Here is a 15,627-nt window from a genome sequence, read left to right as displayed (position 1 = left end):
GTTCTCTTTTTCTCTTCTGTCCAAGGCTACAGATATGCATAGAGGCTGGCTTTGTCGAATCATTTGAGGGTCTTTGTCAAAATTCATTGCCTATATTGGTGAGCAATGCTTGCAGCTGTGGGAGAGAAATGGCTAGGAACTAACCATTTTCCTTGAGCTCTCTCTGTCTCCTCCCTCCCAATTGTGTTGAATTGTGGTCATGTAGAAAGTCTGTGCTGAGTCAACAAGACATGAGATCCAGTCCTAGCTCTGTCTTTTCCAGGCAGTTTCCCCACTGCTGAAACAGGGCTAGTACTACCTGGTAGAGCCTCTGAATGGAATCAATAGAAGAGCAGCTATAAAGAAGTTTGCACAGTGTCTGACAATGTCTATCCACATTTCCAAAGATGTATGGGTCGAATTCCCCTTGTTGCTTCCAGCGTGTATCCAAAGCACCAGTGGCAGTCAGGCAGGGACAGTAGAATTCTAGAAGTCACCAAGAAGGCTTTCGTTTGCTGCAGCCTTTGGGTGGCGTACACCTGCCAGCGCGCAGCACACACACATCTGCTCCCAGGTGCCGGTGCCTCCCCTTGGATCTTGGCCACACATGCAGGCTTTGCCCTGCAGTCTTGGTGGTGCCATTTCAGGGTGAACCAATAGGAAATGATGAAGCAGACCCTAAATGAGTGCAGGACTCTTAGTCATCGTCTCTTCTGCTTCCTTCCTTGCCCTAAGATAACCATTAGGCAGCTTGTTACGGCTTGCTTTCCAGAAAGGTCGAGAGAGGGCCATTGCATAGTTCTGCCTGTAAGGCAGGCCAATCTTGGGGCACAGTGGGTTTTTGAATTGGGGCTAACAGATGGTATGAAAGGAGGCAATTCCTGCCCTGGGGGAGCTAAGCTGGGAAAATAAAACCAGCATCCCTGAAATAATTAGGCACCAATCATGTCCTAGGGACCCATTGTTGGAGTGCAGTGTGGGTGAAGATAAATGAGAGGGTGGGCACTGTCTCCCTAGGTACCGAGTGCAATGGTGAACAACGTTAGACTAAAATAAGTGCAATTTAGGGCATGTCCGTCCCCCTGGGCCTCTCATAGTGCCCCACGCCAGAGCAAACTGTGGCCTTGAACTATTGCCTGGCCTCGGCCCGTAGGCAGCAGGCACTGAAGTGGGTTACCCAGTGGAAAACAAACAAACAAATAATTAAATGCATGTGGCAGCTTTCCCCACATTTTTTAAAAAATTCTATCAGAGTTTTAATTTTAAGCATTTCAGTATAAAACATTATTAGAACATTAAAAGACATTTTAAGAAAGAAAAATAAAAGCCATGTCTAATCCCACATCGCTAACACACTTAATTTATCAAAGATGATAGCTCATTCTTAGCCTCTTCAGTGTCCAGCCCAGTGCCTAGTATCCAAAGGGGGCTCCATGAATGTGAGGCCAACACCACTCGTTACTGTTAGAAATATCCAGACAACAGCTTTTAAAGGGGGTGTCATACCAGCAGCTCTTGCATCCCAGTTCTCTGCTGCATTATTGCACTGACTTCTCAGTGGGAGGGGGGTGTAGGCTCAGCATGGTTAGGCAACTAGGGCACTGCTTCGAAGCATCTCCAATAGACCACTGAGCCTTCCAGAGACACAATAAAGATGGAGAGATGGGTGCCCAGGATGGATTGCTTTCCCCACTGTGCCTGGATTGTGTTCAAGTTTCTCCTTTACACCCCTGGAAGAGGATGTTAAAATGTCATCCTGCCCCCTCCCTCTACCCGCGCCCCCCCCCCCCCCCCCCAATCCCTGCCACATTCCACAGAGAGCTCATTTCAAAGGTATCAGTGCCAAACAAGCCTGAACCTTCTGCTTCCCTGCTTTTCAGGTGAAGCAGGCTTACGTGCTGGTACTTGCACAGCTTTGAAGAGTCAGTCCCAGGCCTAACTGATGTCAGACAGATGAAAGCTGATTCAGCTTCTCCTGTCTAGGTTTCCCTCCTCCTTTCCTCTTTCCCATCAAACAGTTGAGCCGCAGGAAGGCTGATTGGTCCATACTTTTGCTCTGGGTTCACTGTATATGTTAGTTACCTGGGGCTGTTGTAACACGTTACCACAACCTGGGTGGCCTAAAACAAGAGAAATTGATTCTCTCACAGCTTTGGAGGCTAGAATCCATCCCTTCCTCTTCTAGTGTCTGGCATTTACTGGCAATCCTTGGCATCTCTTGGTTTACGGCAGCAGCACAATTCCAATCTCTGAATCCATTTTCACTCTGTCTTCTCTGTGTATCTGTGTCTCCCTGTCCCTCCTCCCAAGTACACCAGTAATTGGATTTAGAGCTCGCCCTGATCCAGTATGACCCCATCTGAACTACAGTGCATTTGCAAAGACTCCAAAAAAGGTCACAGTCATAGGCTCTGATAAGGACTTCAGCCTATCTTTCGGGGGGTGGGGGAGGGGGTATAGTTCAACCCACTGCAGTAGGTGAGCCCTGAATGCACTTCAAGCCATGTCAGATGTAATAACAGCACTGATTTAGTTTTCTTTGGAGAAATGGATGTATTCTCAGGTCTCTGGTGATGTAATTGAGTTGATCCTGTGTCCCTCACTTGCCCCAATCTTGTGTGTTACCAACAGTACTGTTTTCAAAATAGCCAATTAACTTGGGGGCAAATAATGAGCTTTTTCATCCAACAGACTGACGTATTTCAGAGGGAAAGGGAGGGCATGAAAAGATTAGCCAAAGAAATAATATTCATATATGCATAACCCACGGACACAGACAATTGTGTGGTGAGGGCCTGGGGAGAGAGTGGGAGTGGGGTGAAGGGCATCAATGGGGGGAAAAGGGAGACATCTGTAATACTTTCAACAATAACGATACACTTTAAAAAATAATGAGCCTTTAAATTCCTACTTATGATTAAATGTAAATTCATGAGCAGATACTTAGTTTTGTTTATTTTTATATCCCCAGCATATTGAAATATTAAAGCCATTGTTGGCTTGGGACTATGTAAAGCTAATTGGCCCTATGCTTATTCACCTAACATTTATTGAGCAACTGCTATTTGCAAGGCACTGTGCTAGGTAGGTATGGGAGAAATAGTGGTAAAACTTGTAGTAACTATTAATTTATTGAGAATCTACTATTATTTTTTTTTTTGGACACCAGAAAATGTTCTTTGCATAATTTATCATGAGTCCTTACAAAAGCCATAAGGTAAGTATTATTATCCCCATTTTATAGAGAAAACTAGGGGTAAAAATGTTAAAAACTTTTACCAAATTCACAGAGCTCACAAGTGACAGAATACAGAATCAAGGTTAGATATGAATGATATACTGTGGACCAATCCTGCTCCATCCTTTGATTAAAGGTTTCTGAATAATGTTTCTTTGCTTTTCTCCCAGAAATCTAATGGCGTAGTGTGTATTTTTTTTAATGAAACCAAATCATCTTTTTGTATAATAGATTTTTAATGAAATATGTAGATAGAAAGGAACTGATGATATATCTATCATCTACCACAACTCCTTGTGGCCAAAAAAACAAATGGAAAATATATGCTTTCATTTAGGCAAATGTAAAACCTTTAATCATAATAGCACCCTGATTAATAAATGAAGAAGTAATGGGAGAATGTGACCATTTTCCAGTCTCTATGGACTGATACCTAAGCACTGACTATATTAGTTGGCTGCTAAGACACAAAATTAGAGGTAGTCAAGTATGAGTTGCCTCCTCAAGGAAAACCACCTGTCAACTACTATTCTATTCAAAACTCAAATCTGAATTTGATCAAACCTCCAGATCTTGCTATGAATTCATAATAAATCATGCCATCATTAAAATATGGATTATGGGACGAGCTATATGACAAAAGAATCAAGTTATTAACAAATAAATTGCAAGGAAAAAATAAAGCTGGAAAACAACTTTAGATGAATAAAGGCAACATTTATCAATTAATTGCAGGATTGATTTGAACAGAGTGCAAAAATTTTTTTTAGGCATTTGGAGAAAATTTTATACTGACTGGATATTGGATAAGATTTAAGTAATTATAGTTCCTTTTGGTTTTGTTTATAAGCAGAGTTCTTATCCCTTAGAAATACATGTAGAAATGGTTATGGATAAAATGGTGTGATACTGAGAATTTGCTTCAAAACATTCCCGAGTGGGTAGGGATAGAGGTAAAATAAGGTTTGATTGAATTGCTTATTGTTGAAGCTGGTGATGTGTACCTTTCTCTCACTTAAAAAAAATTTTTTTTATTGTGTGTGTGTGTGTGTGTGTGTGTGTGTGTGTGTGTTTTGTTTTTTATTGATTTCAGAAAGGAAGGGAGAGGGAGAGATAGAAACATCAATGATGAGAGAATCATGGATCAACTGTCTCCTGCACACCCCTCACTGGGGTTCAAGCCCACAACCAAGGCAGGTGCCCTGACCAGGAATCGAACCCTGATCTCCTGGTTCATAGGTTGATGCTCAACCACTGAGCCTTGCCGGCGGGGCAACCTTTCTCTCACTTTTGTATGCATTTGAAATTTTCCATCATCAAACGTTTAAAATTAGTTTCATAAATATATGAATAGGAAGTAGTTCAGAAGGTCTGATAGAGCAAGAGGAATGGAGGAAAAGGTTTGTGTCCAAAGAAGGTTGGGGGGAGAGAGAATGAGAGGGGGGGAAGGGAGAGGAAGAGCAGGTGAAAACATCCACATGAAAATAAGCTGGTCCATTTTCTATTGGAACAGTGCTCTCGAACTAGTCAGTGTTCTGATGGACCTATTCTGGGAGCAGCGACTGAGCAGGCCAAGGCTGGGGGATCATGAATGACAGAAATAACCTGGTTCCTCTGTTAAAGCAGTTCTCGGGCTCCAGCTGGCATGTCTTGAGAGCCAGGAGCTGTGCCGGTCACTACCTGCTATTTGTGTGGTACTCTGCTGTTTATAAATGTTCTACCACCTCCTTTTAGCTAATCTTCCATCAGAGCCTCCTGAGGGAGGTGCTCTCATGCTCACTCCAGAGACTAGGAAGCTGGAACTCCCACCTGTGGCTCGACTGGAGCATCCACAGCAGAACTGGGACCCAGGCCCTGCCTTGGGCGCCGCTGACCACTGCTGTGCCTTCCCTACTCCTGACCGCAGAAGAGCCTTTTTATCTTTTAAACATGTGTGCACATCAGAGCAGGGCTGCACTATTTATGCCAGGTGTGGAATTCTTTCTGGATGGATGGTCCTTGTGAGTGTGAGAAGAAGAAGCAAATACATTGGGCATGAAGATTATGCTAAATTAGAGGGCAGGGCAGGGGACAAACGCCTCCAAATGAATAAATACTTCAGTCCCAGTTGTGTTATTTTTTAAAGGGTATGCATATATGCTTTATATGCATAAACATCCCTTAAGCAGATACACGAAAAATTTTAATGGTGCTTACTTTTGGGGAAGGGAACTGGTTGTTAGAATAGGTAGACTTTGACTTATAAGTTCAGAAAACTTTTAAAAAAAAGACCATAAAAAAGGAAGGTGTCTTAGTTTTTTTCAGGCTGCTATGAAAAAATACCACAGACTGGGTGGCTTATAAACAGCAGAGATTTATTTTTCATAGTTATGGAGGCTGGAAATCTGAGATCAGAGTGTGAACATGGTCAGATAGGGGTCCTCTTTCTGGTGTATCCTCACATGGTGGAAGGGACCAGGCAGCTCTGTGGGATCTCCTTTATTAGGGCATTAATCCCTTTCACCAGGGCTCCACCCTCAGGCCCCACTTCTTGACACCATCACATTGGGCATTAGGACTCCAACATGTAAATTTTGGGAGAACACAAACATGTAGACCCAGCAGAGAGAAAAATACAGGAACCCATCTCTTTAATAGTGCTTCCCAAACCCCAAAGATCTCTTCCTTCTAAACAAAAAAGCTCTGGGGAAGGAAATATGGCACTCTGTAAGTCCCAAGCTGGGAAATTCACAATGTATATTAGCATAGTAAAGGTCCTGAGAAGCTACAGTAAAGAAATCTGTATAATGCATTTTTTCTTACCTCAATTGTATCTATTATCCTGCAGCATTATATTCTATAGCAGGGTCCTCAAACTACGGCCCGCGGGCCACATGCAAATACAAATATTGTATTTGTTCCTGTTTTGTTTTTTTACTTCAAAATAAGATATGTGCAGTGTGCATAGGAATTTGTTCATAGTTTTTTTTTTTTAACTATAGTCCGGCCCTCCAACGGTCTGAGGGACAGTGATCTGGCCCCCTGTTTAAAAAGTTTGAGGACCCCTGTTCTATAGCATATCATTTTGCAACCGGTATACATATTTAAGAAAAGCTAACCTAGCCTTAGGTCACATGCAAGTGAATACTTCTTCAGGGATGTTGGAAGACTTGCCCGGGGTTAGATTCAGGCAAACTGAGGCCCGGATCTTGGATCTTCCACTCACTGGCTGGCTGAGCCCTCAGCAGGTTGCCTAACCTCTGGGTCTCAGTGTGCCCACTCACAGGTGAAAGACAAGCAATGATGCCTCCCTCCTATGGGTATTTCCAGGACTAAATGAGAGAAGAACCTGGTCCTGAGTGGTACTAAGAGGTGTTAGTTCCTCCTCCTCACTCTCCACTACATTGGCCCATCTCCTTCTATAACACTGCCGTGCCTATTTGTGAACACCACACTTACCAAAACAAATTACCCCCAGATCCCTCCACTTATGCAAAGCTTTATTTTAGGCTTTATCAAAGGCCAGGCTATGAGGCGGCAAGATTTTTTTTTATTTTTATTTTTTGCATTTTCAATGGGAATCCATTTCTAAACTCTTGATTTTCAGATACCTATTTCAAGAATGTGCTTCTTATGCAAGGCAAAGAATCCTGTTTCTCCACAATTCAGAGCCCAAAAGACAGCAAAATTCATTGTCTGAATCCCATCCAGCTTTGCCTGCTCCGGGCCATTCCAAGCCCTTGCACCAAGGGAGCCCCTTCCCCGTGCTTCCCAGGCCATGTTCAGGCTCGAGCGCAGTGGAAACCGATTTCGGAGTTGCATCTTAAAGTGTGTGTGCTAAAGCATCGCCTTTTCAAAGTAACCTTTGCATTGAGCCCTGGAATCTAATTACTCAAGTGTTATTTGCCTCCCCAACGTACCCATGCCTGTGCAGGTTGTTTAAAGTTCAGGAAGTATTAACAAAAGGAGTCAGAAGCAAGATCTCGAGCCCTGCCTCTGAGGAAGCTCCCTGTCTGCGCCTTGCCTCTCCCTCCTCCTGGGTGTGCCCGCCTGCCTGGGAAGGCCAGTGAGTAACCTGCACATTTTTTTTTTCCATCTTGGCCCTTCCCACCCAGACGAGAGGACGGAGTGGCAGACAGGCAGGCAGACGGCGGTGAGTCCTGTTCAGGCATGCACGGAGCATACCTCTACCCGCACCCAAGTCTTGGACCCCTCGCCACCCTCACCCCACTCCAGGAGGAGCCCGAGCCCTTGTGAGGGTCCAGAGGGTCTGGAGGGGACCTCCACTCCCAATGGTAAGGCTGCCAGCAGAGGGACCACTTCATTCATTTTCTTTGCTTTGGGGTTGGCTTTTCTTTTCTATTGTGTTTAGACGGGAGAGTTTCTGATGGAATTGAAGGGTTTTGTTTGGTTGATTTGTTAGTTCTCAGTCATCCCAAGACAAAGAAGTGTCCTTTCCCAGCAGGATTTATTAGAACTTGTAATCTGATAGCCTGGCCTCGAAACAAAACTTAATGTACTAATTACCTCTGGTTAGTACAACTTACCCTTTTGGCCCTGTAGGGGGGAAAGAAATTAAAGACTACATTGCTTATAAAATACGTTTTGAAGAATGAAAAGTGCTAAGGAGTGTGGGCATATTATGGGCACCTCTGACTAATTGAAAAGTAGCCCAAGTTGTTATCATAGCTTTAATATAGACCACGATGACGTTTTGCCTCAAAACAAACCAAACCAAGTAAACAGAAAACCTTTTTAAAAAGATTTTCGTGTTGAATGAAAGATGCCAGTGGAGGGTTTGAGTAAAAGAGTTTAAAGGTACGTTGATCTAATTAAATATAGATGAACATGGAAGTATTGAATTAAATCTGTGGTGCTCTGTGACGAAAACAGATGCTCAATGTGGGAGTCATGTGGGATTTAAGGGAGAAAACAGAAATCTTTGTATGGTGTGTTGAGAATTCTTTGAGGGGAGGGTTGGAAGGCACATGGAGGAGGCTGGGGAGCAGGTTTGTTGTGGGGGGTTGTTGCCAGGCCTTCTCCCTCAACTGCTGTGGGTGAGAGAGTAATTCACAGTCATCAAGTGCTGCATTGTTAATATCAGGCTTCTGATTTCAATATTTATTCCAAACGCAGGCTATGGATTGCATGAGCATAGAAGCAATACAACTTATTCCAAACACAGGCTATGGATTGCATGGGCATGTGAAGGAATACAACTTATTCTAAACACAAACTATTGCCAAGAGGTTATGGTTCGATTCCTGGTTAAGGCACATGCCCAGGTTGTGGGCTCCATCTCCAGTGTGTGTGTGTGTGTGTGTGTGTGTGTGTGTGTGTGTGTGCGCGCGCATGCGTGCAGGAGGCAGCAGATCAATGATTCTCTCTCATCATTGATGTTTTATGTCTCTCTCCCTCTCCCTTCCTCTCTGAAATCAATAAAAATATTTTTTTTAAAAAAATAAACGCAAACTATTGGATTGTATGGGCAGATGAAGGAATACAACTTATTCCAAACACAGACTAAGGATTGCATGGGCATGGAAGAAATACAACTGCTGCCTCTGGTGCTGGCCGAGCCCAAACTTTCATACCTGGGGAGAGCTCAAGAAAAAGGCTGATGGAAAGAGAAGGCTATGGTCACGCTAATTTGATTCTATACTAGTAGCCCATCTGAGACGGCCCTGTTCTTTGAACAGACTCGAGGAATTACGTCCTGATAACAGTAGAGTATGAAGATGCTGAGCTAAGGGGTTTTATAGGAGAATGGTGCAGGGAACTGCCCAGGCCAGAGGCACTCCCATGACACATGTGGAAGTTTGGCCTGTGCCCAGGTATCTCTACGAATGCAGCAGTTTCTTTCTTGGCACCGCTGTGCGGGCAACTTAAGGATTCTCTGTAAGGAGCAACCTACATTTACCATATCTAGGTTTTTAGACGAGCAAAAAAAAAAAAACAGCCCTAAAAATTGGTGTACCAAAAAAAGGTAGGAAGGGCACAGGCAGACCCTTAGAGTGCATACCCCTCTGCTAAGTTTTAGGAAAGTAGAGTATGTTTTCTTGTTGAAATCAATAACTCTTCGTCATTGCCGTTATAATGTTTCTGTGATAATAATGCCAGTTCTCGGCTTCCTTATAGCTTAGGTTTCCCTTTGGCTAATAAATCTAAAGCATAGAGTAACTGCAGCCAGATCAGCAAGCTCTTTAGAAGATGATCCAAGAATGCCACTTATTTTGTTGCCGAGTGAGCAAGAAGGGGGTGGGAACCATTATGATGATTTTACCGGAGATTCGAGGTTTAAATTTGTGACTCTTTTCAGTTATGATTGAAAAGCAAATGGATGCCACTTCAAGCCACCCATGGGCGTAACAATACTGGTAACCATCTGGCCCCCATAGGCATATGCACTTTTGATAGTATGCATTAGTGTCTAGAAACATCGTCATCCCTCCCATACCCACTTCTCTCCCAGACTCAGTGCTCAGGGACAGAATCCAGTGTAGAGGAGAGTGCGTAGTGTTTGCTAATTTTAAAAAATATGTTTTTATTGATTTTAGAGATAGAGGAAAGGAGAGGGATAGAGAGATAGAAATATCGATGAGAGAGACATCTATTGGCCTCCTCCTTCAGACGCCCTACAGGGGATTAAGCCCTAATCCTGTCAGGTGCCCTGACTGGAAATTGGGCCATGACCTCCTGGTTCATAGGTCAATGCTCAACCACTGAGACACACCGGCCGGGCAGCGGTGTTTGCTATTGATGGCCTATTCTGCACAGTTTCAGAATTTCCTAGGGTTTCTTCATAAACTAAATTGAATGTGATTTCTTCTTGAATCTGGCTTTTCTGAGGCATCTTCATGGTGAATCTAGCATTTCTTTTTCTTTCATCATGTTTTCATGCACTCCTTTTGTTTAGTCTTTTAATAAGCAGTGACCCTACCAGACAGATTGAAAACCGGCTTTACAAATGGGAACCAAACCGGGTACTTTCGACAACCTTGTCTTTGAGCAGCATATGCTTTCTTTCTCCTCCCACTCTCTGTATCCCAGCCCAGCCTCAGCCACTTCTCCACCATCCTATATTTTCTGGAATTCATTTCTCTACCACCCCCTGCTGTCCCAGACCTCACAAGTAGATGTTTAGAGAACTGAGTGGAGCTAACCAAAAGGTCATGGTGATTTTTTTTTTTAAACCAGAAAGCAGCACCCTGGTTGCAGGGATGCCATAATAACTATGGCTGCACCACAGCCAGGCTGCACCGCAGGGCCTGGGTCAGGGAAGACAGCTGTGAGGTCAGCCACTGTAGTTTTAGTGCTTTTCCTAAGTGGTCACAGTCGGGGCAAGGGTGAGCGAACTAGGGATATGGAGTGAAGAGGGCTTAGGTACAGCTGGTGGCTAAAGTATAATTAGCCCCAGCCTGTAATCTTCAGTGAGCTCCAGTTTCCTGCTCCTCGGGCTTTTTGCTGCTCTGGGATGTTATCTTTTCCCTGTAATATTTCTTACGACCCATTGGTGCTCCTCCTGTGATGCCTCGGATCCTTTGGAGGATGTAGCCCTGATCCTCCGGCCACATTTCATCTGTTGGCACATCCCAAGCCAGGAAGAGACATCACAGAGACACTTGCCCTGAACAATCCCCATGAGGATGGCGTGTCATCCACACCACCTTTAAAACCCCCGGAGGATAGTATAAAATAGTGCTGAGCCCTGGCCAGTTTGCTCAGTGGAGAGAGTGTCGGCCTGCAGCCCAAAGGATCCTGGGTTTGATTCCAGTCAAGGGCACGTACCTCGGTTGCAGGCTCCTACCTGCAGGGCCCTGGGCGGCATGCAGGAGGCAACCAATCGATGTGCTTATCTCACATCATTGTTTCTGTCTTTCCCCCTCCCTTCCACTTTCTCTAAAAGATCAATGGAAAAATATCCTTGGGTGAGGATTAATAAAAATAAGTAAGTAAGTAAATAAATAATAAATAGCGCTGGGACAGATTCCTTTTGCTTTAGTTTGAGACCAAGATCTTGAAGATTAAGTAAGATGCGTTTGTGTGCAGGCAGTAGAAATGAGGAATAGCTGATGGAATTTCAATCTGGGGATTTTATAGTATTTGAGATTAGAGCGAAAAGTTTGGCCTATACTTAGAAACCACATTTGGCTGCAGGTGATCTTTTTCTCTCATTACATTAGGCGTGTAATAAATTGGTTGCCAAAATGACCCTAGTGATTCCCCTCTTTAATCTAGTTCCTTGTGATGTGGTTTTGTAGCTCTTTTTATCAGGTAGAGTCTGGCCCAGCTGGTATAGCTCAGTGGTTGAGCATTGACCTATGAACCAGAAGGTCACAGTTTGATTCCTGGTCAGGACACATGCCTGGGTCAGGGGCTCGAGTCCCCAGTAGGGGGCGTGCAGGAGGCAGCCAATCAATTGTCATTGATGTTTCTATCATCTCTCCCTTTCCCTTCCTCTCTGAAATCAATTAAAACAGCAACAACAAAAAGAAGTAGAGTCTGTTTCCCCAGCTCCTGAACCTGAGCTTGGCCTTGTAACTTAATTTTGGCCAGTAGAATGTGCATAAGTAAAGGTATGCATTATACTGGACCCCAGCCTACATCTTAAGAGGCCTCGAATACTTCTGCCTATTCCCTCAGAATCCAGCCCAGTCACCATACAGATACTCCTGGACTTGCTGTGTCCCAGAGACTCTTGTCACCCTAGGTGATAACAATCTTATACCAGACAGGTGTGTGAGTGAGGCAATCCTAGACCAGCCAGCTGACCTCACACTTGAGTGGGCCCAGCAGAGCTCAGACAGACTGATCCAGATCCACAGACTTGTGAGCATCATAAGTGCTTATCCTTTTAAGCTACTTGTTTTGGAATAGTTTGTTATGCTAACAATAACTAATGGGTACACGTGGTCACCTGGAGATGGTCCTTCTGTGTTCGCTTTTGGGTCTATTAATGTCATCATAAATGCTTAGCACAACTCAGCATGAGACTCGGTCACTGGACGGAGGGATTCTATTGTGGGGATGCAATTCTTGTGATCATCAGCATTACTTTGAGACCTTTTAACAACCCAGACACCTGGGCCTTGTGCCAGAATATTCAACTAAATATAGATTAGAACTAGGAGTCTATAATTTAGAAAGTTCTGGTGATTGATTACCCTGGCCTTGTGGCTCAGTTGGTTCAGTGTCATCCCATGCACCAAAAGGTCGCAGGATAGATTCTGGATTGGGGCACATGTCCGGTTGTGGGCTCAGTCCCCAGTTGGGGCCATGCAGGAGGCAGTCGATTGATGTTTCTCACATCAATGTTTCCCTCTCCTTTCCTCTCTCTCTAAAACCAATAAAGACTTTTTTTTTTTTAAGAAAAGAAAGTTCTGGTGATTGGCTAGGATTGAAAACCAATAATCCAGTGTTCTTGTCAGTCCCTTTCATTACTAAAAGTTGCAATGATTCCAGTTCATTTTTACTTAAGTAACAACAGTGAGGTGGTTCAGAGTTCATTTCTGACTTGGTATACTTCCAGCTGCATAAGTAAACTTTGTAATCACCTTTGGACTAAAGCACATTGACCTGGTCCTAGTTGGGAAAAAAATTCACAGGTGCAGATTGATGGCTGGAACTATGTATTGCTTATCATTGTATCCCCTGGGAATTAGAACATTTATTCATGGTCTCCATGAATAAGTCTTGGGCACTGGGGATGTAATAGGATCCAGCATTGAGGACTATATAGTCTAATGGCAGGGAAAAAATCAAAGATCCATTACTAATGTGTTAAGAAAACAAAGCAAACAGTGTTTTGACCTTTAAAGTGCAGGTGGATTTTTACTATAGTACGTCTATCAGCTGTTGCTACAAAAATGCTGCATTACAGACAACCACAAACTCTTAGTGGCATCCAATCATATGCTTTTATTAACTCCTATGTCTGCAGGTTGGTGTGGGAAGAACCAGCTGATTTGGCTGGGCTTACCTGGAGTTTCCTCCTCATGTCCCTCATCCTCCTTCTGGGACTAACTGTCAGCGTGGGCATGTTCTCATGGCTGTGTAGAGACACAAGAGCACAAGCCACCAGGAGCAAGCTCATTTCAAGCTTCTGGTGATGTCATCAATCTATTAACCTCCTGTTGTTCAAAACAAGTTGCATGGCCAAGCCCATTGTCAAAGGGCAGGGAAATTTATATTTGCAGAGATAAACTCTCTGCAAAAAAAAGTCATGTGGCATTGGGCATGGACACTGAGAGAGGTGAGGATTTAGGGCCGTGAAGGTAAGCCTCCGCGGTGGGAGAGGACATGTGAGGGAGCTTCACTTTCTCCTGTTGAGAAATGCTGGTGAAGTCATAGCTGGGTCCCAGAGTAACCAAGAGGCAGAAAGTGTCTATCGTATGGAACCAGCCTATTCCTTGTCATGTGCAAGAAGCGTCAGACTCTTGGCTACTATGATCTAGCAAATGGAATTTTAAAGGGAAAAGATTCCTGCAAGTACCCCAAACTTGGTAGGCACAGAGTAGCATTCTATTGGCACTGGCATCTCAATAGAATGACTCCATTTCCACCCTCACCCCATCCTCTGCAATGTAAAGGCCATGGGCCACTGGGCTCAGTTGCCCACTGCCCACTTCCAGGAGGGGCATTATTTAGAGTAGAATCTTTACTTCAGATTATGCAACATCCCCATGCTATCACTACTTCTTTCTGGGGCAGAAAGTTTCCATTTAATCTAAACATTTGGGATCGTTTCCCAAACCGTAGCCCAACGCTGCTGTGGTTAAAAGAGATTTTGGTGAATATCTCTTGGCCTGTCTTTCCCCGATTTGTTTTGTGAAAGGCTTGTAGCCTATGCCTCTGATTCAGATAAGAAACCAGTTTTCTAAAATATGATTGAGGTTCTCAGATAGTCTCCAGGGTAAAAACTGTGTTATACAGGGATTTACTGAGAATACTAATGGCATACTTTATTACAGGCCACTGATTTATAAGCACTGCTGTGGATGACTGTGCCTTTGGAACTGTGTGATGTATCAAATGTACGTGGGAGGAAACGGGGGTACAGAGGATTATGTAACTTCCCTGAGACCACGTCTACTGGCCAACCAAGATTAGCAACCTGTCCTTTTGGTGTTTCAGCTTTTGTCAAGCAATCTTATTGATGCTGTCTTCTTTCACAAAAGGCCCATGAGGATATCATTACCTACTGAGTTTATTCTCCTAAGAAACCCTGCCCTCCTAGCATTTATGCTCCATGGGGAACAAGGAAGCCTGGCTGGGAGGTGTTCAATAATAATATTTCCCCACCGCAGTGTTAGGGGAAGTAAACTGGATTAAAGGTACTTTCTAAGTGGCATTTCTTGAGTTTACTATCTTGGCCCCAGAAATAAATTGGGGTGGGGACTGTTTAGAAGACCTCCTCCTGGTTGAGCTTCTTTTTGTGTATTTTCTGAGCCCTCCCTGCCATTTCTGTTGTATGGTGACTGTTCAGCAATTGGTTCTCTGACAAACAGTGTTATTTCTATTTTATGTGGGAAACTGATTTGATTAAATAACTCATTTGAACTAATGCTTTGTAGGAGGCATAAGTGGAGCCAGCATTTCTATGGTATTTTTGTTGTCAAATTCATACATGCAAACAAGCAAATAATTGCAGTGGCCCCGGATATATAGGGTCTTCTATAATTAACAAATAAGCTGGTTATCTTGGATAGGTTGTTTCTATTCTGGTGATGGCTTTGCTAAAAACCTCATGGGTTTCCCATACAACACTGATGCTGCATAATATATTGTTCTTTTAGCAATGACTTAATCTCCTACCCCTCCTCTTGCTCAATGCCTAGGGCCAAGTCTGCATTGTTTAGCACTGGAAACCTAGGAGCCGGCATAACAGAATCTATATTAATAGCTGTTGGGCGAAAGAAGGAGTGAGTGAATGCTAAGACTACATCAGATTCTAGCTAGCTCCTAAGAAAAATTTAGGACTTTTTCCCCCTAGGTGCTTCTGCCTTGAGAAAGGGCAGTGAAGGGTTAATGTTCTCCTTGGAGCTGGAGGGATTTGGATATGGATCTCGCAGAGCTGCTCGTTCACATCACATTCTTTCTGCTACTATAGCAACAGGTTGAGAATTTTGCCGGCACTGCCTACGTTGGAAATGCCTGTGTGCAGGCGACTCCATTGTCTGGGGGACAACTGCTTTTTTCTGTGATGTTTCAATGGAGCAGCCAACACAAAGCAGGGGCTAAGAATCAGGAGAGGCAGAGAGAGATCTTGTTTTGATTGGAGGGACATTTCTAACCTTTTGTCCCCTGAAGAGGTGTGAGGCTGGGAAGGAATGAGGTTTAATCCTTCTACAATAGCACCTTCTTAGTGAGGCCTCTCTTCTGAGAGGCACCCCCTGGCAGCACTTAGAAAACTTTCACTCACTACCATTGCT

At 43.8% G+C, this 15,627-nt stretch overlaps 1 protein-coding gene and 1 pseudogene across 5 annotated transcripts in view; both read left to right on the top strand.

The window, feature by feature from the left end:
- The window catches only part of STON2 (stonin 2), a 145,598-nt gene that overhangs the window by 85,197 nt on the left and 44,774 nt on the right, over nt 1-15,627 (top strand). For 4 of the 5 annotated variants that reach the window (XM_036314560.1, XM_036314590.1, XM_036314551.1 and 1 more), the window contains one exon: nt 7,312-7,491. The exons of the other annotated variant lie outside the window; for it this stretch is intronic. In XM_036314560.1, coding sequence (XP_036170453.1) covers nt 7,312-7,491 — 180 coding nt within the window. The remainder of the gene's footprint in view (nt 1-7,311; nt 7,492-15,627) is intronic. 5 annotated transcript variants of the gene reach the window in all.
- LOC118661896 lies at nt 1,036-1,162 on the top strand (annotated as a pseudogene).

The sequence above is a fragment of the Myotis myotis genome, unplaced genomic scaffold (assembly GCF_014108235.1).
Source record: "Myotis myotis isolate mMyoMyo1 unplaced genomic scaffold, mMyoMyo1.p scaffold_m19_p_1, whole genome shotgun sequence".
Classification (NCBI taxonomy): domain Eukaryota; kingdom Metazoa; phylum Chordata; class Mammalia; order Chiroptera; family Vespertilionidae; genus Myotis; species Myotis myotis.
The sequence above is the reverse complement of the archived record's forward strand: the minus strand, read 5'-3'. Positions and strand labels throughout refer to the sequence as shown.